This window comes from Platichthys flesus, chromosome 6 (assembly GCF_949316205.1).
Source record: "Platichthys flesus chromosome 6, fPlaFle2.1, whole genome shotgun sequence".
Classification (NCBI taxonomy): domain Eukaryota; kingdom Metazoa; phylum Chordata; class Actinopteri; order Pleuronectiformes; family Pleuronectidae; genus Platichthys; species Platichthys flesus.
In genome coordinates this window covers 23,592,454-23,618,774 of record NC_084950.1, presented here as the reverse complement: position 1 = coordinate 23,618,774, position 26,321 = coordinate 23,592,454, and the positions used below count along the sequence as shown (strand labels likewise).

At 40.9% G+C, this 26,321-nt stretch overlaps 1 protein-coding gene across 1 annotated transcript; it reads right to left on the bottom strand.

Moving 5' to 3' along the window:
* Nucleotides 1–539: 539 nt before the first annotated feature.
* Nucleotides 540–25,984, bottom strand: LOC133955398 (plasma membrane calcium-transporting ATPase 1-like). Its single transcript, XM_062390223.1, has 21 exons — nucleotides 25,677–25,984; nucleotides 23,371–23,661; nucleotides 20,983–21,180; nucleotides 20,062–20,319; nucleotides 19,592–19,717; nucleotides 18,477–18,680; nucleotides 17,046–17,072; nucleotides 14,821–14,964; nucleotides 14,245–14,459; nucleotides 13,266–13,508; nucleotides 12,069–12,310; nucleotides 11,751–11,988; nucleotides 10,273–10,452; nucleotides 9,896–9,983; nucleotides 7,886–7,992; nucleotides 7,133–7,324; nucleotides 4,982–5,195; nucleotides 3,740–3,951; nucleotides 3,535–3,642; nucleotides 2,950–3,138; nucleotides 540–2,229 (listed from the first exon to the last, which is right to left on the bottom strand). The coding sequence occupies exons 2-21, from the start codon at nucleotides 23,564–23,566 to the stop codon at nucleotides 1,852–1,854; spliced, it is 3,759 nt and encodes a 1,252-aa protein (XP_062246207.1). The 5' UTR covers nucleotides 23,567–23,661; nucleotides 25,677–25,984; the 3' UTR covers nucleotides 540–1,851.
* Between the last annotated feature and the right edge of the window lie 337 nt (nucleotides 25,985–26,321).

Here is a 26,321-nt window from a genome sequence, read left to right as displayed (position 1 = left end):
TGATTTTATAAACATTGATTTATGTAAAGATTATAAAGCTTTGTAGCTGATTTAAACAATCGATTCCCATGAAATAACTTTTACTGAACTTTCACATTAACACAGAACAAATACCATCAAATAAGAAAATAAACCATTACATTATATTAATATAAATTACTTAATTGCCAAGACTGTATTTATTTATCAAACCTGGTGAGTCTGCATGCTGCTCATTTGATCAATCCAGCTAATGAAGATAATAGTATATTAACAAAGGTGTGGAACGAATCAAGAAAGTAAGATAACGAAACCAGTAATAGAGGTAGATGTATTGATTTAAGGGCCTGAAAAATATTTGTTATATTTGATTTCTTTGTATAATTAAATGAAAAGTAAATCATTTATATATTCATTGCATGTGTAAAAATTTAACTTTTTACAATTTTTTATTTTATTTTACTGTACACTCTGTACTGTACTTTGTAAAGTAGGCTTCATTGTTTACTTTAATGAAGTCAAATTAAATGAATTGCAATACAAGTTTCTTTCTCCTAAAATATTGTCTTTATTGTCATAATGTAATTTTCCATATTCATTCTGTTTTCTTTGAAAATGTTGATGTTAGTCAAAATATCTGAGGTTTTCCTTCAGATAACATTTCCTTGTAACTAGACTTCACTCTTAGAAGTAATTATTGAAATAATAACAAATCATAAAAAACACAACAACTTATTCACATTTAAATCTTATCTGTATTTATATATTTAACATAAAATGTCACTATTCTTTTTTCTTTCTTTAATAAAAACACCTTTATTGTCATAACATCATGACAACATTATGATATAACATCAAGCAGATTTTCCAATCCATACTTTCCAAGTCTCCTTTATGATGGTGGTTGTGTCTCTGTAAAATCAGGCTGTCTGGTTTCACTACCTGTACCTGTATGAAAAGAAACATTATCGATGTGATTTTAATTTGATAGGGTAAATTTGAAGCCTCTTTGTATATATATATCATCCTTTGTTCGGTGGACCCTGAATATTTACGTCTACATATTAAGTGTGATATATTGCATTTTCGATTTGCTCGAATACGATTCTGCTCTCATCATCTCTTATTGACCATTCTTTCCCTTTGGATTTTTCAGTATGTCAGATATGAAGATGAATTATCAGGTCCTGATGTGAAGCTGTGCCACAAACACCCTGTTCTCAAGGTTGTTTTTATTTTCAACTTTTAATAACTTTTAGTTTTACACTTTTTGAAACCACCTAAAACATTTTTTTTTACAAAAAACTAGAATAAAATCCAGACATGAGACATTTACTTTAAACATAATCTGTCTACTACCACAAGTCTTAGTAAGAATACTCCCCCCCTCCTCATAAAATCTGACTGACTCTACACTTTTCAGTCAAAAACCTAAAAAAAATCTATCCTCAGATCGCCTTCTTCAGCTCACATCAGAGCTTATTCGATCCAAACCCCTTGACTACATCTGAACATCCACATCGATATTTACAAATAGAATCTGATAATTGATCAACAACTTCACAAACACACTTCACCTAAATAGCAACTGCAGAGTTCGATTAAGTACAAACAGAAAAACATCAGGACAGAAGAAAACCGTCTCTGTGGATCTGCCGCCGACGCCGCTCAGTAAACAACGACAAACACACCTGGAGACATTTTTGCTTCCTGGAATCTAAAAAACAGCTGGTGATCTCCTGATCACCAGATGAGTCTGTTTTTGTCTAATTTCTCAGCTCTCAGAAGATGCAAAGCTCTCACAGTCAGGAGCACAGTACAAACAGGACGGACGACTGCAACAAGATGTAGTCAGTCTGAGGAATGGGGGCTTCACAGTGAGGTCTCCAGGCTGTGCAGGGGGCTCCCTGGACATGGTGGCAGGCTCGCTGAGTTGGATGGGATCAGACCGGCCCTGGATGTGTCCTTGTGCAGTGGGGTGATAACGTCCATGGCATTGTTGTTCTGGTTGGGCGAGGGCGGAGGTAGGTTGGACAGTCCAGTCAGCGGGGGTGGGATAATGATGGAGATCCGTTTGGTGGGGGCCTCGTCCTCGCCTTCGTTCTCATCAATCAGGGGGATATGAGGCTCCAAGTCCTCGATCCGGAACTCGGGGTGGCTCATGAAGTTGTGAATGGAGCTGCGAGCCTCGGGCGTCTCCAGGCCTTCGTGGGGAGACACGATATCTCTGAAGGCATTCACCACACGGATCTGAGAGGCAAGATGGACATGGTCAGCTCAGGGTCTGATGGAGCAGCAAGGTGTGTCATTGGATGCTACGGGAAAGTTCTTGAGTTTTTCTTCCTGGGATTCATTCTCATCGCGGACTATAATATATCAAACATTTGGCCAACTAAAGTAAACAAAGACTGACCCTTTGTCAATGAAATGTATGAATTGAATTACCTCCACCAAAGAACCTGTTTAGTACTGCAAATATTTCCATAAATTATGCGGAAGTTTCGGAAGGAAGTGGAGTCAGATAAAGGATTGAAGCTAATGCATTTACATGATTCTTGCTGTTCTGGGTCTGTACCCTCATGGTTCAATGCACTTATTGGAAGTTTTGGATAAAAGCATCAGCTAAATGAGGAAATCCATGAATTTCTTTTTCACTTTTTTGACATGAGAAGATGGGCTGTTAGCTTTGGCGGAGGTATGTGATCTCAGTGTTTTTTTCCCTTTTCGTTTTTTTATGCTGATAAACTTGTTGTGCCTTAATGCTGCTTGAAATAAACATTGTTTGCTGTTTCATCTATTTAGATACGGTGTGCTCTGGTGATAACGTTTTGATAAATTAAACACCGTCGGACAAAAATATAAATAACCAATTGCAAACTTCAGTGCAGCTTGGGTCAGAGTTGATCAAAGTTGCACTTCCCCGTCCTTAGTTTCTAACCCAGGTGTTCCTTACAAGGTGAAACCATATACCTGTGTCTGGATGCGGTTGAGACCACGGCACCAGAGCACCTGCCCCCTCCTCAGCTCCATCTCAGCGTGGTCGATCTCATCCGGATCATTCATCTCCTCCAGTTCTTCCTCAGGGATCTCCTCCTGCTGCGTGCCGTGGCCTGCTGTCTTCAGAAACTTCAGCCAGCTGGTGGGGACACTGGACACCAGCTGAGAGGGGGACCAACACAATATTTTATGATTTTGACATCCATCCTGACAGATCTGAGACTGAGAAGTAAAACACTACTTTTTATTCATTGTGAAACTGTAGCGGGTCAGAGGACATCAGATGGTCCTTTGTGGCCCAGGACGGATTTGCATTCACACAGCTGGTCGAGTGTGTACTTAGCACTGACCTCTTGTGCTCCAATCACTCCGACAGATGTTAACACCAGATCAATACAGGGCCTGAGACCACTACTCTCTGTAGAAACGTTATATTGACTGATGGGAACCAGGTCATTATACAACTACTGCTCACGTTAGATAATCAATTATTATCATTTCCCGTCGACTATGCACATAAAAATAAAGTTGTATGTACCATCACCAAAGCCTTCTCACCTGTCCCCATAAGAGGCTGCTGAGGCCCATGAAAATACACCACAGCCACTGGTCGAGGGACAGATCCACACAGCTAAATGGTTTACCACCAAACTGCACGATGACCACCTGCAGGAGGACAAAGTCATGACATCACACAGGGACTCTTTCATCACTTGATACTGGGGACCTGACCAGGTGGGATGTCTGCCTCGCTTTCCCTCACCTGTATAAGCAAGGTTCCCAGGACAATAGTGCAGAAGATTGGGTTCTTGAAGACGCCCTCGAAGACGTTCCTCTCTCCGTGAATCTTGCGGGCGTTGAGTTCGTTGAAGATCTGCATGAGGACAAAAGTGTTGAACACGATGGTGTAGTGCTCAGAGGGTGGTGCATGGAGGGGGGTGTTCCTGCCGCTGTCGATGTCGAACAAAATCTCGCCTGGGAGAGAGAGACACAATGATTAATAAAGAGGTGTAGAAATCAATTTTTATATGTCAACATCCATTTACAAATATAATACTGTTAGTGGGATTTAAAGAGGAAAATGCACCGCAACATGAGCTATACTGTTATGTTGTTATATGTAATTTTTACTAAATATATTTGAGGCAATTATCCACTGATCCATGCTAAAAAAAACTTCAATATCAGGGAAATCTTTATTGCAATTTTTACAGATACAATGAATTTATCTCTTGCGTTAGCTGGAGAGAGGAGTTTTAATTATTCTGAATATGGATTTTATCTGTAGGAGCTATTATGGCTGGGTCTTTTTCTGATGTGGACAATGACAATGAAGCATTTGACTTCCATGGGCCGTCGCAGTTGCCCCATAAGATTACATTATAGCTACTGCCGTCTACCGGACCAACTCCAAATGTTTTGTACCATTCATTTACACAACCATGTTTATAACAATAGGCCCCAGGTATAACAATATGAATTCCCCTTTTATAGTGCAAAGGGTGCCGAAGTAATTTCTGTTATGCAATTTTATCTTACACACCTTACATACAGTGGTTGATAATGTCAGTTTATCAACCACTGTAGTGTCCTGGTGGCTCCTTAATCTTTGTCACAAAGTTATACCTAACTTTGGATCATTATTCACTTCACATCTCCAAAGCTATCTAATTTGGAAATATTTTAGATTTTACACATTATTTATCTTTTCTTTATATTTTTGTGTTTTTATTCTGTATGCTAATTTTTGACTGAGTATATATATATATATAATTTGTTCTAAAAGATGAAGGGAGCCTGCCTCATGTTTCAATGAAATCACACTTTTCAGGAACCAGTGTCAGATATGTATGTTTATTTGTCTAAGACCTGCTGATATGAGTCTTTTCTAAACAACTAGAATGGAAACAGACCATCACCACGGTGGTCTCAGTTATTATGATGCATATGTTGATCATTGGCTCTAAACTCTGAACTCAAATAAAGCTATGTTGTGATCACTGACCGAGGAAGAGCAGGATGAAGATCAGTGTCAGCTGGAAGACGGCGTGTCCCAGAATGTTCTTCATCATGGTGCGGGAGATGAGTGGCTTCTTTCGGCCGTATGGGTTCCTGAGCAGCAGCGCCTCGGTGGGAGGCTCGGTGGCGAGAGCCAGTGAAGCGAAGGTGTCCATGATGAGGTTGACCCACAACATCTGCACAGCTTTTAGGGGAGAGTCCTGGAAACATGCACAGTAGAAATTACTAAATAAAATAACATTATAACGTATTTTTCTATTTATTATAATAATTTGATTACATTAATTTCAAAAAGCATAAAATCAACATCTTCAGATCAAAATTATCTTTAGGATTTAGTGATGATGAGATCAGAAAGGTTTTTCGTTGTGATTTTTCTTCTGGAGAGTTGAACAAATTTACTTTTGAATGGTTGCACTGATTCAAATCTGTATATGTCATGTTTTCCCAGAGGGGCCAAATACATATCCAACATCCATGCATCATTCCTGATTCAATAAGGTGCTCATTTGAGTCATTCCTTGTGTTCTTTTAGCTATGTAGCTTTGATTCACAGTGTTTTTTTTTGTTTTTTTTTACAAATATGTTTATTGAGCTTTTTATATATTAACATAACAACAATAAACAACACTCAGTACAACATTGGTCTAGACAGTCTATACATACTTACAACTCACATTCACCCACCAGTGTAATGACAACAAGATAAAGATAAAGAGCCTAAGGCCAGCCAAGGACAACATTCGAGAGCACTGAAGCCACTGTAGAGCTGGTAAAGTGAAGATATGGAGTCCAAATGTTCATAAACTGTCCCTCTGAAGAGTGAAGCAGACAGGTCAGGTACTCAAGGGGAAAACATTCCATAATTATCTTGTGCCAGTTCGATTTAGTGGGGGGGTTTGTCGCTTATCCAAGACAAAAAGATATTCTTCCTTGCTGCATATGTGAGGATATTATACAGTCTGGCAGCGTTGGCATCCACAATAGTATCTTGACTGGTGTAACCCAAGATTAAGGAAAGAGGGTCCATGTGCAACACAACACCAAATATTTTTTTTTCAAATCTTATTCACAGTGTTTTATAAATTAACTTGTTCAATCACGCTGTGTACTTTTGAATTATAAGTAAGTGACTATTCAGTTAGTTATTCAGGAGAGTAAAGATTTCAGCTGGGGCCAGTGCCCCGTCTGGCATACAACAGCCTAGCACACTAATATATCTTCTTTTATAGAAGCATTACAACTTCTGTATAAAAGCTCTATATCATTAAATATTCTTGACTAAATAAGGTTCAATCAAAGTAAACTTATTTATGGATTTATGTTTCATGCTCTAAATTCAGCTACATGATTTATCAGAACTGATAACATATAGCTGCTGTTAGTCTTCTACTCAAATGTTGTTTGGTGCATCGACTGAATTAGACTAAAAAACAGAAAAACATGAATCCCTTTGGTTTTAAATGGCTGTGTCTTAAGAAAAGCAGCGTTTCTATGCAAGGTACCTGGAACTTGTTATATGCCTTTGTTTCCGACATGGTCTAAAAACCAGGTAGAGGTTCTGCAAATTTACCTGCAGATATACGAAACACCCTTTGTCTACAACAAGCTGTTAAACTTCAGTCCACCAGGTGGCAGTAGAGTAAAATACTTTTCATCAACCAATCATGTTATACAAATCAAGCAACACTACAACAACAGTAATCACGATGGAGATTCAGATCATGCTGATGATAAATAAATAAGATTATTGAGTCACACAGACCAGATTTTTGTAGCTATTGCAGAGATTGATTGACTTTAATAAAATGCTGGAGTACTCAACCAACCATGCACTTTCAATTCAATGCTGCAACCCCTATCCAAAAGGAACTAGCCTATGAGCAGGGACTTCTTTGCGGGTAAAACGATTTTTCATGAACTTGATGTACAGTAAAGTGCTTTGAGTGGTCATCAGCACTAGAAAGGTGCTACATAAATACAGACCATATACCATTTACCCTATTCCCTGCAGTGGAAATGTAATGTGTAGCTGGTGTTCTGATTGTAGGAGTGGAAACACATGACAACACAAATTCTAACATGGACTGGTATACTGGTGGACCCTCAAACAGCATTGGTGTGTGTTGGCTCTAACCTGGGTAATGCAGGCCCCGGTGAAGGCCACGATGACAGCGACTACGTTCACAGTGAGCTGGAACTGCAGAAACTTGGAGATGCTGTCGTAGACGTTCCTGCCCCACATCACGGCTTTCACAATGCTGCTGAAGTTGTCGTCCGTCAGGATGATGTCAGACGCCTCCTTCGCCACATCTGTTCCGGCAATTCCCTGTAGAACACAGCAAGTAGGTAACTAAACCTGACTAAACCTGATCCTGAGCCGAGGTTTAGACCATCGACAGGAGATTGAGGCTTCCACTGGTCCGGAACCTGAATGTACCTGCATGCTGTAAGTGTGCATGTGAGGGATAATGATGTGATCATCTTTAATTTATAAATAAAATCTATCTTAATGCAATTGATCAAATGAATAGTGGTAAAGACCAAAAGTCAAATCTATAATCAAATCTAAATTCAAATAGCGATCAATTCTTTGGCATTTAAAAATACATAACATGGCATATACCTGAATGTAAAAACTCAAATAAACTATAAACTGAACTTAAAAATGTGAAATATGAATCTGATTAATTTATAATGAATCAACAATTTGACATCACCTATAATCTTTTTGTCAAATCAGGTTATAGCAAATTGATTACAAGATCCTTTACATATTGATAACTTTTATTTTCTGTTTCATAAAAGCTTTAATGAATATATATAAAAAGATATTGAATTTGAAGAAGTTAACTAGAATCAGCAGTTTGATATCAGTGACAGTTGTTACCATGGCGAAGCCGACATCAGCTTTCTTGAGGGCAGGTCCGTCATTTGTTCCATCTCCTGTGACCGCGACAACCTGCCTCTGCTCCAGCACCGTGCTGTCGATGATACCTGGGAGGACGACACTCAGATTGTCTCAGATCAAGTGAGGAAGACGTGTCCCAGGATTCTGATTGTGTCTTTACATCAGCTAGAATTTAGTTTTTCTCTGCTGTTTGACACTTTTGTTTGGCTTTTATATATTTTTATTAAGATATAATGTGTAATAACTCCTCATTTAAATGTCTTAAAACAACTAGACCTATGTTATACATTTTGTTGACATGGGTACTAACATTGTCAAAAATGTTGCAAAAAAATCAACAACGTATGACGAACGAAAATCATACTGCTAGCCTGTTAGCCAGTTAACTGTTTTCACCTTCCTCTGCTAATATTGGTCACTCTGAATGGATCACAGCTATTCATTGCCATTTGCAATGTAAAGCATAAACGCACACAATATCCTGGTGAACTTAACCTAATAAATCAGGCCAAGCGGTCACATGAAGCTGGTTATCAACTGGTTAAGTCAACCCAGATTTTCTTCATCAAGATCTGAGCATCTGCACATGAAAGGGGATGTGCTTGCTGTTCATGGCTAATCAATGTAATTGACAAGTGAACTGACAGCCGTGCTGCACATTGTACAACGAGGATCAGACTATTATGTTAGAACATATGAGGAGAAATAATACATTATACTGAATAAAATAATCACAGTTACAGCTGCTAAATACAGGAAGAACAGCTGGGAAAATGTCTCTGATTGGGCACATTTGGTATTTTGGTGACGGAATGCGTCTGGCGCATCTGGAAACAGAGAGATATTGAGATGTACTGGGTGTGTTAGCAGCAGAAATCGACTTAACCAACCAGACATTGTTTTTTACTTCCCTTTAAGGAGAGTGTACGACAGTGCGGCGTCAGTTTTGTGAGGGTTGACTGTTTGAGTCTCAGAGAGAAGAGGTAGGGATGGGGACTGTCACAAGGTAAATCTGTAAACTTTCTCCCCCATTACAAATAAATATTTTATTTCATAAAAAAATCCTACTTAGAGGAGGAAATTATCAAACTCTAATTATCCCGCTGCAAAAGAAAAGAAGCGTAGAGCGATGTCTTTGGTTATTTTTTGGAACTGCTCCAGCTATTGACAAAGGTTTATCATTTGCCTGCTGAGTAGGAAAATAAAGAGAGACCAGATCACATCCATGTTGTGCCTCCTACACTGGCTTCCTGTTCGTCACAGGATCGTTTTTAAAATCGCACTTTTAACTTTTAAATCCCTTGACGGACTGGCACCGTCTTACATATCCTACTTTTCTTTATGCACACTCCAGTTAGGGAACTGAGATCAGCCACTCAACTGCTCCTCAACATCGCGCCTTCGCAGTAGCCACCCCCAACCTGTGGAACCACCTACCACTTCACATTTGATCTGTCCCGTCTTGATGTATGACTTTATACTGTCCTTTTGGATTGCCATTACACATGTAAAGCACGAAGGTGTTTTAAATGTGCTACACTGTATAAATGAAATTGACATTGACATTGACATTCCCTCTAATGTGAATCGATATCTTTTATAAAGACACTCATAAGAGTAGGTCAAAGGATTTTGTGGGTCTCTGAAGAACTTTTTCCTCTTATAATCCACACCCAGCTCCACGAGAACTTTTTATTTTATTATTCAGCATCAGTCACCATGGGGATTTACCCAAATATGAAGTGTGAAAAACACCGCCCCTCTCATGTGCAGACGCTCATATCTAGAGTAGGAAATCCTGGGTTGACTTAACAAGTTGATAGCCTCGTATGACCACTGAGCCTGATTGTGATTGTTAGGTAAAGTTCACCCGGATTCATTATATTTTCTACTGATGTTAAAGTACATCTATGCTATGCATTTTAAAAGTGTCTTATGTGTAAATGGTACTGTACCCCAACCCCTCCACCTGGTTACATTTTTACTGACCTTTGACCAGAGTGTGTTTGTCCGTTGGTGACGATCTGGCGAGGACTCTCAGGTTTGGCCAAATCTTGTCAATACGCTCCTGCTCAATCTGCAGAGAACGTAGAGACACAATTATGAAGTTTTAGTTACAAAGCATTAATTTAGTCTAACTTCACTTTATCACAAGTAAGTGCTGCTGCTGCCCCCTACAGCAGTAGTGTGTTCCCTCCCTTCGTAGGGCTGAGAAAATGTTTACACTGTTTAAATGAAAGATCTCAACCATGAGGATGAGAATTGTGCTAAAGGAAAATGTGGAGGGGGTGTTAAGACAACAGTAGACTCTAGGTCCACTTGGGAGAGACATTGCTGTGTTCTGGTCCACTGTGTGTTTGTCTGACCTCTCCCAGCTCGTTTCGGATCAGTCGGTTGAACTCTTTGCCCTCCATACACACAAAGTCGTCTCCAGGTTGCAAGATGCCACATTTGACTGCAATGGCCCGTGCAGTGTTGATGTTGTCTCCGGTCACCATGCGGACCGTGATCCCGGCCCGCTGGCACTTCCTGATGGCTTCTGGTACCTGATGAGAACAGCATCAACAGGTAGAGAATGTTAGATGCTAACATTCATGTTAGTTCAATGTTCGCATTGACAGCTGTTTATTTAGCAAGAGGTTATGAGTTCAATATCAAACTTCACTCCTTTCAACACCTAGGGCTGCCTCCAACAGTGGCAAGTACATAAGTATTCAGGCCATACTGACCAAATTAATAATAATAATTATGTTGTAATATAAGAAAGTCATTATATTACGAGAATAAAGAAAAGACATACTATGAAACCACTCTGAGCACCGATGTCAACGTTACCTTTTGTTAACTTTGACTGGGTTTTGATTCTACTAGTGGTAGAACGGAAAGGAGTTGGCCCTGGCCAGACCATCTAGTCTCATCACTTTTCAATAGTGAGTCACTGCCCCGAAGAAGTAATGCTGCTCAAAGGACGTTTTATAACCCTTTGTAAACACAACCATGGCTGAAGGTCTTAGCAAGAACACCCTCTGTACATGCATCGTATTATATTTACTGTCATCCCCATTCCTCCAACAGCTTGTATCTGCCTGACATCCACCTCCTGCAGCTCCTAACAGGCTTCCTTTATGGCCTTCCTAAATATCTGCAAAGAATCGGAATATCCCTTACGACGTAATGTGCATGGAAGAGCCATACTAAAGGGTCATTATCACGTTTTCTGTAATGATGCAGAGCTGGCCCTAGCCTTTATGGGGCCCCAAGCGGAATGTGATTTATTCCAAAAATTGCTATTTTGAATAAAGATCCAATGACTATGCTTGAAGATAGGGCTTTGTTTGTTTTGCCTATAATGAATCCAGAATGACAAAAACACTGTGCTCAGTGAAAGCAGTGAGCTGGTGGAGACATTTGAATAATTGTGGCACAAAGCAGACGTGAGGAGGAGTCAAGCTTTAGTGTTAAGTGCACAACCAAAAACCTCAAACAATCCCTGACTCTGCCTTAGAAAATAGTAATAATGATGATGTACCAAAAGGTATTTTCTGTAGTTTACCCAGTTACAGACATTCCTTCTGAAGCTAGTCATAATTACGTAGCTTCCTAAGGGCCCTTAAATGCATCACCGGCAAACTATCGACAGGTGCTGCTAAGCTGCTGCACACAGTAACATACATTAACACAGTCCCACCACAGAGCACGTAGCTCAAACGTTCACTACACTAACTGAGACATTTTCGATGATACGAGGGGAGAGGCAGGGCCTTGCTAAATTTGCGGAGCCTTACGCGATGTGCGAAGTGAGACTAAAAGGAGGTCCAGCTCTGGATTAATGAGGCTGACGTACCTCAGGTCGCACAGGGTCCTCAATGCCAACCACAGCGATGCAGGTGAGGCCGGTGAGGATCTGGACCTCATTGTCCCAGTCAGGCTCTCCGTCAGCTGTGGGGAAGTCTCTGTAGGCGAGGCATATGGTCCTTAGGCCCTCTGAAGCCATTGGCTCAATCACGTTCTTTATCAGGTGGTCTCGATCCCGAGATTTGAGGTCATTGGCTTCTCCGCTGCCCATCAGAATCTTACAGCACCTGGATTTACAGGACAGAGTCATGTAATTGTCACCTGACTGAGGCTGGAACCCTGTCAGCAGCAGCAATATGAAACCTACTTTCTGAGCAGGATCTCAGATGCCCCCTTGCTGAACATTCGGTAGCTGCCGTCATGGTTCTTTAGCACAGTACTCATGGACTTCCTTGTAGAGTTGAAAGTGTAGACCTTGAACAGTCGCTCCTCTGGGATCTCATTGCGGATGGTCTGGTAGTCTCTGTGCAGGTCGAGGGTGAGTCCCAGTAAGGCACATTCAGTCTTGTTTCCCACCTGGCGAGGGAGCCCGCCCTCCTTCTCTGGAGGCTGCAGGAATCAGCAGCAGAGAGGAAGTTTAATCGCACGTTTTCAGGTTTCTTTACATGGTGTATAAATCAAACTTGGAAATCATCAGCACATGATAGCAATGACAAAAGCGCACCAGCTATGAGATTCATCTTTTAGCAAACAAAAATCTTAGGATCTTTTTAGTTCCAGGTTAGATTTTAGATTATATTTCCTTCCCCTCAACAAGTTGTGCTCAGAAAAGAGCCTGCTCACTGTTATCGGAATCCAAGTCTACTAATTGATTGGATTGATGAGCCAATGAATTATTTTATGTTCTTTATGAAAAAATCTTATTGTGTTTTATGCATTATGCAACATATTGTTTGTACAAAAAATATTATCTGGGTCCTCCCTCTCTAATGTGAGGATGTTCAGTGAACTCAATAGCATGTTTTGAGCGTTGTGTTACTCAGACAAAACTAGACATTGAATTACGTTTCTTTTGGATTGGGAAATTGTGTGGGTTATTTGTTGATGTCTTTTGACCACGGTTTTCCACTTTTTCAACCAAAGACACCTTTATAGCCAGTCATTGCTTTCTTGCAGCCCCTTGTCACAGCTTTTTTTGACTTTTTGAGTACTTTTTGCTTAAAAAAAACAAACATCTACATTTGATGTAGCTGTAATGTTTTAAATATCTAATCTAAAAGTTACAAACCATAGTTTGGAAATGCTGATACATGAAACAACTCAAAGTTATTGATGATAAAAATTAATGCTAATGACTATCTGAAGGAAATTATAAAGAAATCTCTTGTTGGGACGGTTTGCCGTTGAACCTGTTTGTGTCCTCTGTGCTTTGAGCAGTGGATCTTGAAGGCAGTGATCAGATGAGTCTTGAGCCTATCTGGCATCTCTCCAAAACAGCCTGCTCTCTTAGCCAAATGCGTAAATCACAGAGATCCCTGAATGGAAAGCTATTTTTACAGCTCACCATGATCTTGGTGGTGTAGGCGCAGTTGACCCCAATACCCAGGATGAGCAGGTCCAGTATCTTGGCAGCGATCTTGCTCGGCTCCGGCACCTCTTTGTAGTAGGATCCTGCGATGTAGGCCTGCACCACTCTCATGCGGTTCATAGTTAGTGTACCTGTCTTGTCGGAGCAAATGGCTGTGGCGTTGCCCATCGTCTCACAGGCGTCTAGGTGACGGACAAGGTTGTTGTCCTTCATCATTTTCTGAAAAAGAGGAGATGAGCGTTAGCCAAGTTTTAATTTACAAAAAGGATTGTATGGAGAGGGTCAAATGAGCCCACATGTACATTTCTCAAATGCTCAATGCTACAACAAAGTGGAATAATTAATAATGTTCACCCACTGAGTGCTTTAACATTATAATGATTTTAATAAGAGCCTGTGTTTCCTCACATGCAGAGATGTTCAATATCAAGATCTCTGAATTTTTTCCTGAGAAATTCACAATATTAAAGAAATAAGAAAAGAAAAGCGGATCAATTCAGCTCCAAAAGTTGATGGATTCTCTCTTGAACCAGCCTCAGTCAGGTGACAATTACATGACTCTGAACCATGTCCCATTCTTCCACCAGTTTTCGAATAAATCAGTTTCTGCATAATCCTGTTAACAGTCAAAAAACATCACATGCAGACTGTAAAAGTTCAGAGTGACAGGCTATGAATTTGCATATACGAGGGATAGTGTTTTCTTTGCAAACCTTGCATGGAGTTAATTTTTCTGAGCAAATCGATTTGGCTAAAACCAGCCGTGAGCATCATCATCATCACTTACACCTGACATCAGATATGTTAAAAAAGAGAAGCAGTTACAGCCATTTCATCAGAAAGGTGACCGGACATATGTGTTCAACAATGAAGTATTAGCCAAAAAGTATTTTATAAAACATTGAAATGGCGCCACAATAGGATTCAGATTTCCCAGCCCCTTCTGGAAACAGACCTTGACTGAATAGGCCAAGGAGATAGTGACAGCCAGAGGGAGACCTTCAGGCACGGCCACGACCAGCACTGTCACACCAATGATGAAGAACTTCACTAAGAACTGCACGTAGATGGGCATACACTCATTGGCCCAGGGAACCCCTTGAATCCAGAAGGTGTCGATCACGAAGCGAGTGATGAGGATTAGGACGGTGAGAGATGACATTATCAGACCTGAGGACAAAGATGGACAGACAGACGCATAGAGACAGCGACACAGAGAGTAAGTTAATAACAGTGAGGAGCAGTAAAAACGTATTCTGTGCTTGTATTAATCAAGTACCAGAAGTAAAAGAAGAAACTGTGATGACATGATGTCGTTTTCTGATTGTTTGCTGTCATTTGGGTTGGATGAAGGCCAAACTACAGAAAATAAGACAGCTTCTACATACTTTGGCTTTAGGTCCCAAGGACAAATAATGCACAACAACAAAACATGTCATCTATCAGGTTCATTAATCCCATTTTAATTTTACAATGCTCTGTCCAGCACATCTTCACTGTTCCTCATTCATCTGATTCTAGCTGTTCACACCTGCTTTGCCGATCTGCATAGCCAGTTTGGTCAGCTTTCCCTGGAGGACGGACTTCTCCTTCTTTGGCAGGTTTTTCTTCTTGTCTAGTTCTTCGTTCTCGTTGAGCGGCTGCATCTCCACATTAGCTCCATCCTTGTTTTTCCCTGCAGAGGACACAGGAAGTCAGTGATACCTTTGGCTGTTAAGACACAAATCTTCACACAGGCTGAGACATATTGCTTTAAATGAGGTCAAGACAATTTTACTTTAATTTGGCTGCAATATTCTCGCATGAAAGCCAGTCGTCAAAAAATGGTTGAGTCTTAAGCAGCAGCTACATTATAGTAACAGATAAAATAATTCATTTTATTTGGCTGTTTGTCAATTGTTTTAAGCTGCAGGCAATGAAATCAACCCTTCTTGCAACGGTTTCAAATTAAAAGGTTACATAGGAAGGGCAAATAGTTCTGATGATTACAGATGTCTGCAATGCTACAGGGAGTCTCTTGTAGGGATGAGAAGGTTACCAGTTTCATGGTAGTGGTAGTTGAACCATTTCCAGTGTGTCAGCAAGTCTTCAAGATGCAGGCATAGCAAGCAATGTGCATTTGTTGTAAAAACTCGGTAGAAGGGCGATAGAAGGGCAGGCAGGTGGGGGCTGTAACTTTGCCCATTGCTAACATCCACTGTCGCCAAATTGTGTGTGTTTAACAAATGGTAATATTTTCCTTTTTGGAGGGCACTCTGATAGTTATTGCAACATGCACGGCAGCATGAACACCTCAAAACGTGAATGTGAAACTGAACAGGACTCCCTCAAAGGTTGCCATTGTCACTACATAATGGGAAGGGAGGGACCATATTGTCAAACTTGTGAAAATGCAACAACAAGTGTAATTCCCAGGTCGCAAGAAACAGGGGACCAGATTAAAAAAATGTAACAATCTGCAGCCATCTTGGCAGGTGACAATCATTGTCAAGTTTGATTTGGGACAACGTTACCCTCAGAATTCACACACTGCGCTGGTGTGTGTACCATGTGCACAGTATACTACATGTACGTATACTGACTTAAGTATTCAAATTGAATTGCAGCATGTGACAACATCACCGCTAAAGGGGCGGGGCCACAACATTGTGGGTTAACATGTAAGTGGTGTTTGTCTTTTCCCAGTATGGGTTTATTGTACTGTGTTGGTGAACTTCCATCAGTATGTATGAGTCAGAGCAGAGGTCCAAGTTACGCACTAACCAAGTAACTGACATTATCTATTCTGTCTGTAACACACACTGTAGCTCTCTGACAGAGTGAGGATATCTGTGTGTTGAGTGTGTGTGAGTGTGTGTGAGAGCGTGCTGATCCCAGCTCAGTAATGAGGTTATTAGTGGACAGGCAGGCGGCAGCAGCAGGCAGGAGAAGAAAGCAGCTGCCAAGCTTAGGGCCGATAATCTGCTTGGACCTAATCACCATCAACCGAGTCAGGAGCACCTGCTGCTGCTCAGACCGCAGGGACGCACACTGCACACACAGGGCCCACAGGGGAAGGAAGTGGGAGAACCTGCCAGGGGACCAGGAAATGTGAGCTCACCACAGACTGACTGCTGAATCCACTTAAGAACCATGGGCCCTGGTAGGATCTTTGACCAGCCTGATCAGAACCAGTGGTGGTTTTAGGATTTCTCTACTTAAAGGGACTTCAAGGGGCCAATCATCAGTTCAGCTGGGGCCAGTGCCCCCTCTGGCCATGGCCCTTGTTTCGCAGCAACTGCAACAATCCGTCACTTTCCAAAGACAATCTGTAATTTTTCCTAATCAAACTACCAACCTACACTTCTATAACGTCACTCCTTCAGACAGCCACAGCTAAGTATATATGTAAGTATATTATTATCATTTAAAAAATATATTCACATATATCATTATCATTATCATTATCATTATCATTATTCTTATTCTTATTCCTATTACTAATCTGGTTGTCTGACTGATGCATCACCATCACAGATGACTGATGTGAAATGCTTGCTGAGAGTTCTTGGATAAAAATGAACTTTATTAACAGACAGTATTCAGACTGTTACTGATGATGTCAGAACCTGAGCACAGGAGTGGAATGAGAAAGGTAAATGTCCGCCTGTCGTCCTCTAACCTCATGTTAATGATGGACAGTTGAGCTGAAGCTTCACATAAACTCAGAGTCGTGTGTGATAACTGAGAGTACAGAAGCTGTGATATGCTGCTCACCTTTCTTGCCTTTGTCGTCTTTTTTACCTGTAGAAGAAAAACATGCAGCAGCCATAAGTTAGTTATACAAATACAATGAGACATTAATACAAAATTAAAGAACACCAGAGATTTATTAGAATCTACGGGGGCCCTAAGGGGACATGAAAAAAAGATGAAACCTTCTGGTCGAGACCAGACACTTTCTTATTCACACATAATACTTTTTCTTGTGCGCAGCTCAGATATCTGTCAGACCACAGTGCTTTTCAGCTTGCTATTTTTCTGTGTGGAAATGAAAGTAGACGAGTTATGTGGTAAAGTTGGGAAGATATTCACAGAATCAGACTTTACGGATCAATATCTCAATAAACAATGCATCTTTAAAACACAAGCCTCCTTCCAGTCAGATTAATGTACTCAACCAGCTTTATTTTCATCAAAAGAAGCAGAAATCTGATCAGGAGGAAAAACCATCTTAATGCACAGCCGGCAGTGAGACAAGTGGGCAGGGATGGTCTACAAAGTGCAAAGTCAAAAATACTAACTACAAAATATATAGCAGCACGGCTGTACACTGTATTAAACAGAGTCCCGTAAAAATCAATACACAAATAAATGGTCCTCTCCTGGTTTGACTAGCTAAGACGAGCCAAAATGTATCCTTAGGGATCCATAATAATAAAAGACATGCAAATACTCTGCTGTTGAAATGTTTTGGGAAATCATCATAAACCTAACACAGCAACTTCAAACATACAAGTGATAGTCTGCATCTAGTCCTTATTCTAAAAATGAAGACCTTCGGCCAGGCCACCAATCTAATACACACAGTCACATATACATTGCTCGCTGAATGTGGGCACTGCAGGATGTGAAGCAAACGGCAATCAGTTGCTGTTGTCTGTTGTCATCCTATGAAGTGGGGTCAATCACACAAACGTCCTTGCTATTGGTTGAGGCAGTGACAATGCCGGTCTAAGTGTACCAAAGTTCAACTCCACCGGACGCCAAGCAGCAGATTTGCTTCACCAGAGGAAGCAAATGTTGTAATCGTTCCGTCGCTCGCACAGCGAGGAACTGAACAGGAGGTGACGGTTTGCCACTGCTACAGTCGTGAATGGGTGACCATGCCCTAGAGCTGCCTCTGTTCAGCTGTACTTCCTTGCCAGTGTTTGGTCTCTGCAACAAGCCCACATGACTCCTAATTAAAAAAAAACATCTTTATGTTCTTTTCTCAGAGTCGGTGTGGATGAGTGAATCTGTGTGTCTCAGATTGGATCCCTGCTACCTCTCTCCATTTATAGACTGGTGTAATGCAAGTGTGATAATGAGAGGGAGATAACTATGTTACTGTGTTAGCATGACGTCACTCAGACAGAGATGTACTGAAGTAAAGATAGAACTGCACCAGCTGAAGTGAAACACCTCCCCTTCATATGCTCAACTTACTTTTCTTGTCCCTCTTGTCCTTCTTTTTGCGCTCCTCTTTCCTCTTTTCTTTCTCTTTCTTCTTCTTCTCTTTCTCAGCCTTCTCTTCACCTTCCCCCTCACCATCCTCACCAGCGCCGAGCAGTGTGAAGATGATGCCAGTCTGAGAGTTCACGCCTACAGCGGTGACCAGCATCTTTCCAGAGCCCTCCATTACATGGGTACCTGAGAGAGGGATATAGAGAAAGAGAGAGAGAGAGAAAATTCAGAAATTCCTAATTTACTTGTCCACTGATCTTCATTTAAAAAAAAAAAAAAACTAGCAATCCTGTGTGCAGAAAGTCCACATGCTTTACTCTGTGTATGTATGGACAAATTAATTCCATTGTGTTTGTGTGTGTAGAAGTTGCTATTACTCTCCGACACTGTAGTAGGAGCTGCAGTCTACTCTACAAGAAGAAGGCAGCTTTATGGCACGTTTCTCAAGATTCCTGTAATCTTCTACCAGGCTCCAATAATGTAATAGGACGTGATTGTGGCGCGCATAGAACAAACCAATGAGGATATCATGAATAAGGAGCCATGTTCAGTCAGTGTGGCTGCAGGCTGCTTAAATAAGAAATGTATCTTTGGTTCTAAGTTGTGTTATTTCCATATGGGAGGAATGTTTGGTCAGAGGGGAGCTCAGACTCAGCACAAGAAAATCAAAAGCCGAAATTGAGACACGAGAGCTGAGGTCACAACTTACTGTGCATTCATGTGGTGTGGGTGTTATCAGAAAAATGTGTTCCTCCTGGTACATGAGTTGCTCAGTTGCTGCCGTTATCACTTAGATAAACGAATAAAGGATTTCAAAATCAACTCTAAATAGTAGCTTTGAATTTGGACTTTGGACGCTTGTCACTTGCCATGTCCATCTCTCACAAGCATCTACATGATTTTATGATCAACATGCATTCATTTAAAATTATTTATGTCTGTCACACCTGATCTTTTTCTTGGATCTTTTAATATTGGAACTTCAAAGCACCTGAACACGCTGGAGTCAGAACAACAACTTCACAACTCAGGAAGTGGGACCTTCCGAGGAGCGTGTGCATGTAGAGTTAATTTCTAATTTGATGTGAATGAAGCACCTGACAGCATCATGAGGTCTTCACTGACGCTCTTCTTCACATGATCGGACTCTCCGGTCAGAGAGCTCTCGTCGATCTTGAGATCGTTGCCTTGGATCAGGATGCCGTCAGACGGGAGAAGGTCACCTGGGAGACACAGAGGAACGCTGTGAGAACAGGTCATCAGGAAATACATCATCATTAAATTGTTGACTGGAGCAACTGCATTTGCTCCAGTCAACAATTTAATACAACATGGTCTACTCCGTGGAAGAGGACATGGTCACTTAAGCTAAACTAACACAATTTATTCTTTTTTCACAAACTTAAAAAATCGTATTCTGAATATTATATTAGATTTCTATCTATATATCCGCCTGCACCCTGGACCTTTCTGAAATTACACATCAATATATTCTATGAGAGTCTCTAGGCGTATTGTGAAAAGGTGTATTGGCAACTACACTTTGACATGCTTTTTGTTCTCTCACCATATTTGATTTGTGCAATGTCTCCGACCACGATCTCGGACACATTGATTTGGATCATCTGTCCGCCTCGGACCACAGTGAACTTCTGCTCCTGCTCGATGCGGTTCTGGAGGCCGCGGAACTGCTTCTCCTTGCTCCAATCATTGAAGGCCGTCACCAGGACCACACACACCACGGACAGCAGGATGGCAGCGCCCTCGATCCACCCAGCCTCCGAATCGTCCTCGTCCTCCATGCCGCCAGCCGCGCTGCCACAGTCTGAGCAGGGGCAGCAACAGTGTTTAAATGTTAGTTAGATGTTCCATTTTTCTTCACACACTTCAGCAGTGAAGCCTGACAGGAGTTTTAGTTGGTTTTTAAATTCTAAGGAATGATAGGTATGTATGATTTGATTTAGGATGACTGATGAAGATAATAACCCAGATGATGTAAATCAGTGGTCAGCTTTAAAATGCTGGTTTCCTGAAATATCAGCTTTTCGTAGGGGGGTGGGGTCTCTTGACCAAACAGCACTGACCTATAAAACCTACAGAATCACCACAGAAGTGTAAAAACAAATCCTGAAGGATACCTCAGGTTTTTATTTGAAGTGACCCTGAAATAAATGCAGATATACTGCTGCTGCCATATCTGGCTAACACAAGCACATTAACAGAAAACATGAATAGAATGGTGTGGAGGTAGACAACGAATCAAGCAGAGTTACATTCTGCGGTTGAGTTGTATTTTATTTTATATTTAGTTAAACTTTAATCTGAGGCAGATGCTCTGCAGGGCAGCTAGACTGAAATGTACCTAAGCAGAGACCAATGTTATGTAGTATTTTTTTATTTCAATGGAAGACATTAGTAATATGTATTAGGCATCATGTACTTTTCACATCAGAAAATATATCGATCTAAGATGTAAAGATCAACTCACTCTGTCTCTCAGCATCTGGCGGTTTGTAGAAAGAAAGCCCAAGTGAAATGACGGCTGCCACCTCGAGAATGATGAGCGTTACATCCTGCAGGGCTTCCCACACTAACTGCAAAAAGGTTTTTGGCTTTTTAGGAGGGATAACGTTCTGTCCAAACTCCTTTATCCTTCTGTTGATGTCGTCAGAGTTTCCATCTAAACCTGCATCAGGAGACACAAACCCAACAATTTTAAATGTATTTCTAAGGTTTTGGATACACAAATATTCATGTGACCAAAAAAAGGCTTAATATATGAACAAACTTTGTAGATGGAAATAAAAAGTCCAGGATTTTATTTGGCACCCGACAAAATCTTATGGCCTATTATTGTTGCAGGTGTTCTCTGCAAACCTGAACCTGAATTGAAAATGTGGGCTCCATCTTTGATTGGGTCGTCATTACGTGCATAAAATAAAATTCACTGTGAAAATATATAAATTGAACTGTTGCATTGACACATTGTTGGAAGGGTGCAACATCTTGAGAGAGAGAGAAGTCAGCATCTTTGCAGGTCTGTTTCTGTTGAGTGCTGCTATAGTCCTGCATACATCTTACTGAGGTTAATGTACTTTTAATGTCACAGACTGAAGTTTAATTCTCAAGGAGACAGTCATTGGCTGCAACAAAGAATCGAGAGAGAAAACAACAGAGGGGTAATGTGAAGAAAGATATGGGATTCATGTGACTGAAAGTTATAAGTCAGCACTGTGTACAGCACACTACACTGAAAACAAAATCCATCTAAAATACTCTTACAAGAAATGTTCTAAATATTTAGATAAACAACAAGTTAATTCCCCGTATGTGATATTGAAAAAATGTTGACAGTGGTTTCTGATGCCGGATGTTTTTGTGTCTGCAGCAGTGGGGAGTTGCGTGGGAGCAGGGAGCAGACAGGTTTCCTCTGTTGAGCAGAGCGACATGTCGGGACAGGCTCAGCTGCTCCCTCTGGACACACAGCAGCAGCTGCACCACTGCAACTGACTCGCTCGCTCTCGGCGGGGTCTAAACAAACCCTTCTCTCAATGCTGTCTGGAAACGAAACCTTCTCAGGACTTTCTTTTCACTAGGATTAGAGTGAATGTGGAAGGGTCTACCCCCCCTCTAGGCTGTCAGCCCAGAGACACAGAGAAGTAAAGCAGCGCCATGGATTTTCCACCGATTTCAAGCTGCTGTTGACATTTTCCTTCTCTCTGTCAGCGGGGTGTCAAGATGCTGAAAGTGTTTACTGAACGTGTGCTAGACGGACAGACTGAATGAATTAATGATGAGTAGGAAAATGTCAAAGGGCAGATGTATGAGAAACACATTTAGTCCACAGAGACACACTGGGTCCACTGCGAAATGCACAACTTCACGCAAAACACGTGTAATCAACGTTTACAGGAGTAAACTAGAACCAAGGAGTGTATGATCCCTTTCTGATTTGTAATACATGTGCTCTCTTTATTACAAGTATAAAGATTAAAACATAATATTTTTGAATTACCAGAAGGTAGAAGAGAAGTGTTGCTCTCTTTCCAGATATGAAATCTTGATAAGCCACTTATCTTATTTGAAAAATGTAAATCCCTTTAAACATCAAACAGATATAACCAACGATACAGTCTTAACATCATGCAGCTTTAATAAATGAAAGCCCTGCAGGTGACCACGACCAAACATTTCCTCTTCCGCTGAAGAGGCACTTAACTTAAAGTCTGTGTGTTTTTTCTCTTCAAAATAGACTCTCTCTTACACAGGCTTTCCAATATACCTATGGTAATTTGGAGCTGATGAGCCAAAAGAAAAAAAAAATCTTAATGGAGAGAACATAATAGTGTAACTTTATATATACTTAACAAGATGTTCCACCTCAATCATTTCAACACAGACACGTAGCCTAAAGCTGTCACTTTGTCCTTGTAAGATTTCAACTTTATTCTCAAAGAATTTTACCATTAGGTAGTCTTAATTCTGACTAACTTAAATTATTATGCCCATGCATTTGAATTTATCTTAATTTAAGAATATTATTAACGGACTATAGCCCACTGTGTGCATCTCTGATTGTCCTGAAGCAGACAGAGAGCAGAGCAGAATCAACAGAGGCTGCAGGTCATGGTCGACTTTGACCATCACAGTCCCTGGAGCCAGGCTTTACATGTCCTCTGTTTGTTTAGCAGTGTCCACACTGGGGGAGAGGGGACCGTGAGTCACTGATGGCAGGGCATAAAAAAAAATCATAAACCACTGTGGCCTTAACTGAAAACAATACACTGGATTTATATTGGAGCAGATCTCATTTCCTGGAGTTGATTAATCTTTTGATGCTGTGAGGACACAAACCAAACACAGAAGCTGTATTTACCTTGGACAGGTGAAGTCTTCAGTCTGCTACACAGCCCATTAACGTCTCCGTAACTTTTCTGGATCCTGGTCAAAGCCTCCGGTCCTCTCAGCTCCATGAGCGAGCGCAGCTCCTGCAGCGAGCAGCTGAACTCTGCCTCATGGTTAACATCATCACGTCGGCCGTGTTTGGACCCACGAAAAGAGTTATTGGCCATGTCTGCTCCTCTGGGGCTCGACAGAGGCCTTCCCAACAAACACAGACTCAGTGGTGGGCCTGCGGTGCAGATGTGGCCTTACAGGGACTCTGTGACTGTACATGGAAAGACAGAGACGGTTATTTCAGAGACCTCTGTGGAGAAAAAATACATAACTGTGGAGAAAAGGTTGAAATATTACCATATAGAGTACATGACTGGACTCTAGTGTTGTGGCTGGGCAAAGGACAACAAGGTCATGTACCTGATATTAGCTCTGGGGTGCGATTATACTCGTACTACTAATTACATGCAAATTATACATGAGGGGGTTTTAAATACTGATATATTATAATTATATCTAAAGTTGACTTTTCTTTCTACTGGTAAACATTTAAAAGAAGGATTTACTGACACTTGTGGATGCATCACACAGAGATTTCATATATTTGAACAGTTCCTGGTGATTTGTTAACTACTTCTTGTGGAAGTGGGGATTAGCCGGGTGAACTTGGACTCTCAGCTCTGTTCTTCTAAAATCTTTTCATATCTTAAGGTACCATGCTGTATTGTAACCAATCTCATTGTATCATATCATTTCTTATCCCATCATATTGTAATGTATCTTATTGTTTTGTATCATATCACAGTGTATGCTAAGGTATAGTATGATAATGATCGTGGAGAGCGTGGCCTAGGGGATAGAGCGGGTTCTCTGCAACAAGAAGGTTGCCGGTTCGAATCCAACTCTATCCCATCTGCATGCCTAAGTGTCCTTGGCAAGATACTGAACCTTTAAATGGCCCCTCATAAATGCTGAGTGTTCTAAAAATGTAAGTTGCTTTGGATAAAAGCGTCAGCTAAATGACATGTAATGTAATGTATCACCCTGCATCATATTGTACCATAACGTATTGTTTAGTATCATGTCATACATTATTATATTGTATCATATACTATGGTATGGTATGGCATGGTATTGTATGTTATAGTGTGGATGGTATGGTATGGTATAATATGGTTCGGTATAATAGGATATGGTATGATATTAATTAGTAAGGATTCATATCGTATCATATTGTAGCATTTCATATCCTTATATGATTCACCTGGAATTCTAATTAAAGACATTAAAATATATTGTGTTATGTAGTCAGGTAGGGAACATTTTTGTAGTAGTTTTTAACTTTTTTAAATCATGAAATGTTAGATATGTCTGAGCTTTTATTGCAATGATTTGAAAAGCTGATCTGAATTCTTACAGAAATGCTCGACATGGAACAATAATATTTAAGTGTAAATAATTCCATGTTAATATTAAAATAAATGTATTGAATTAATTTAATAGAAGAACATATTCAATAAAGACTGATACATATACGAATGAGAACATTTACAGAACTCGATTTTTCCTACATTTAAATATCTTATGTCATATCTGTTACATGTTCTCACCAAATTACTGTCAGTAACCAGTTATGAGTGACTCTCAATCAACCAGGCAACTGTGAAGCTGACCAATACATCTGATCCAGCCTCCATCCAACCACACTGCTCTGCTCTTCAACCCCACCTAAAGTAATATGTGCATTTCAACCGTTTGGATTTGAATACACACAGTATCTTTGTGTGTGGTGTGTTAACTGAAAGCCTTAGTTCCTCACATGGTGTGACCTCTGTGCCTTCAACTGTAATCTGTGTCAATCAGTCAGCCGAGCCTTAATCTGAGCGAGGGAGAAGCAGCCTGTTTAAGGCTGAAGGAGAGAAAGAGAAGAGCTGCTGAGCAGAAGTCCTGATGGTCTAACTGGTTGAAAAAAGCTCACTGTAAAAAACTAAAGCTTAATGAGGGATTCCACCCAACAGTCCAAATAAACACACATATTCAGTTCAGCTATACAGAGACATGAGTGCTGCAAATCTTCACGTTACAGAAACAGCTACAAGGTGAAAAGTATTTTTCTTGATGAATTCTCCTTTTCTCCATTATTGATGAATTAATGTGTAAAAAAAACTGAGTCGGCTACACAGAGGAAACGTATTCAGGATTTTTCAACTGAAAAGTTATTCAAGGTTAGTCACTTGTGATAAAACATTCATGTCACCACAGAGAAGAATAAAATGCTTGACTTACAGAAACTTCCCCCATCGCCTCCTGTTAGCAGCAGCAGGTATTAGCAGCAGTCCGATTACTCTGAGCAGCGTCACACACGCTCCAGAAACAGCCCATAACCCAGCCACGGTCTGCAACAAGACCTGCTCCAAGACCGCAAATTACTCCCAAAAGCAGCCTGTTGTCCAGAAATTCAGCTTGACCTTCAGCAAGCTCACAGTCACAAGCAGTGCTCCATCGGAGAAAAAACAGGAGCTGGCTAAATGATTATCTGAGGAAAGCCTCGCTTAATCTAATTAGACAATCTGTGGCTTCAGTGAGCACCAGAGAGACTGCTCCTGCAGCTCCTTCTGCTGAGAGGGACACACCAGGACTGCACACACCAGGGCTGCACACACAAGGTCTACACACACCAGTTCTGCACATACCAGTTCTGCACACACCAGGTCTACACACACCAGTTCTGCACACACCAGTTCTGCACACACCAGGTCTACACATACCAGTTCTGCACACACCAGGTCCTTATACACCAGGTTTACATACACCATTTCTGAACACGCTTCCCTGCCCCCATGCACCTTCTGAGCAGCAATGATGCCTGCTGACATCAGGTGGCACACACAAGCACACCCACCCACACACACACACACACACGTAGGTGGA

Excerpts from the sequence above, each read along its gene's own strand:
- LOC133955398 (XM_062390223.1), bottom strand. The coding sequence starts at position 23,566 with ATGGCCAATAACTCTTTTCGTGGGTCCAAACACGGCCGACGTGATGAT. Across the intron at positions 5,196-7,132 it reads CCGGGGCCTGCATTACCCAG|GACTCTCCCCTAAAAGCTGT; the intron begins GTTAGAGCCAAC and ends GCATGTTTCCAG. Across the intron at positions 3,139-3,534 it reads GCAGCCTCTTATGGGGACAG|CTGGTGTCCAGTGTCCCCAC; the intron begins GTGAGAAGGCTT and ends TCCCCCTCTCAG.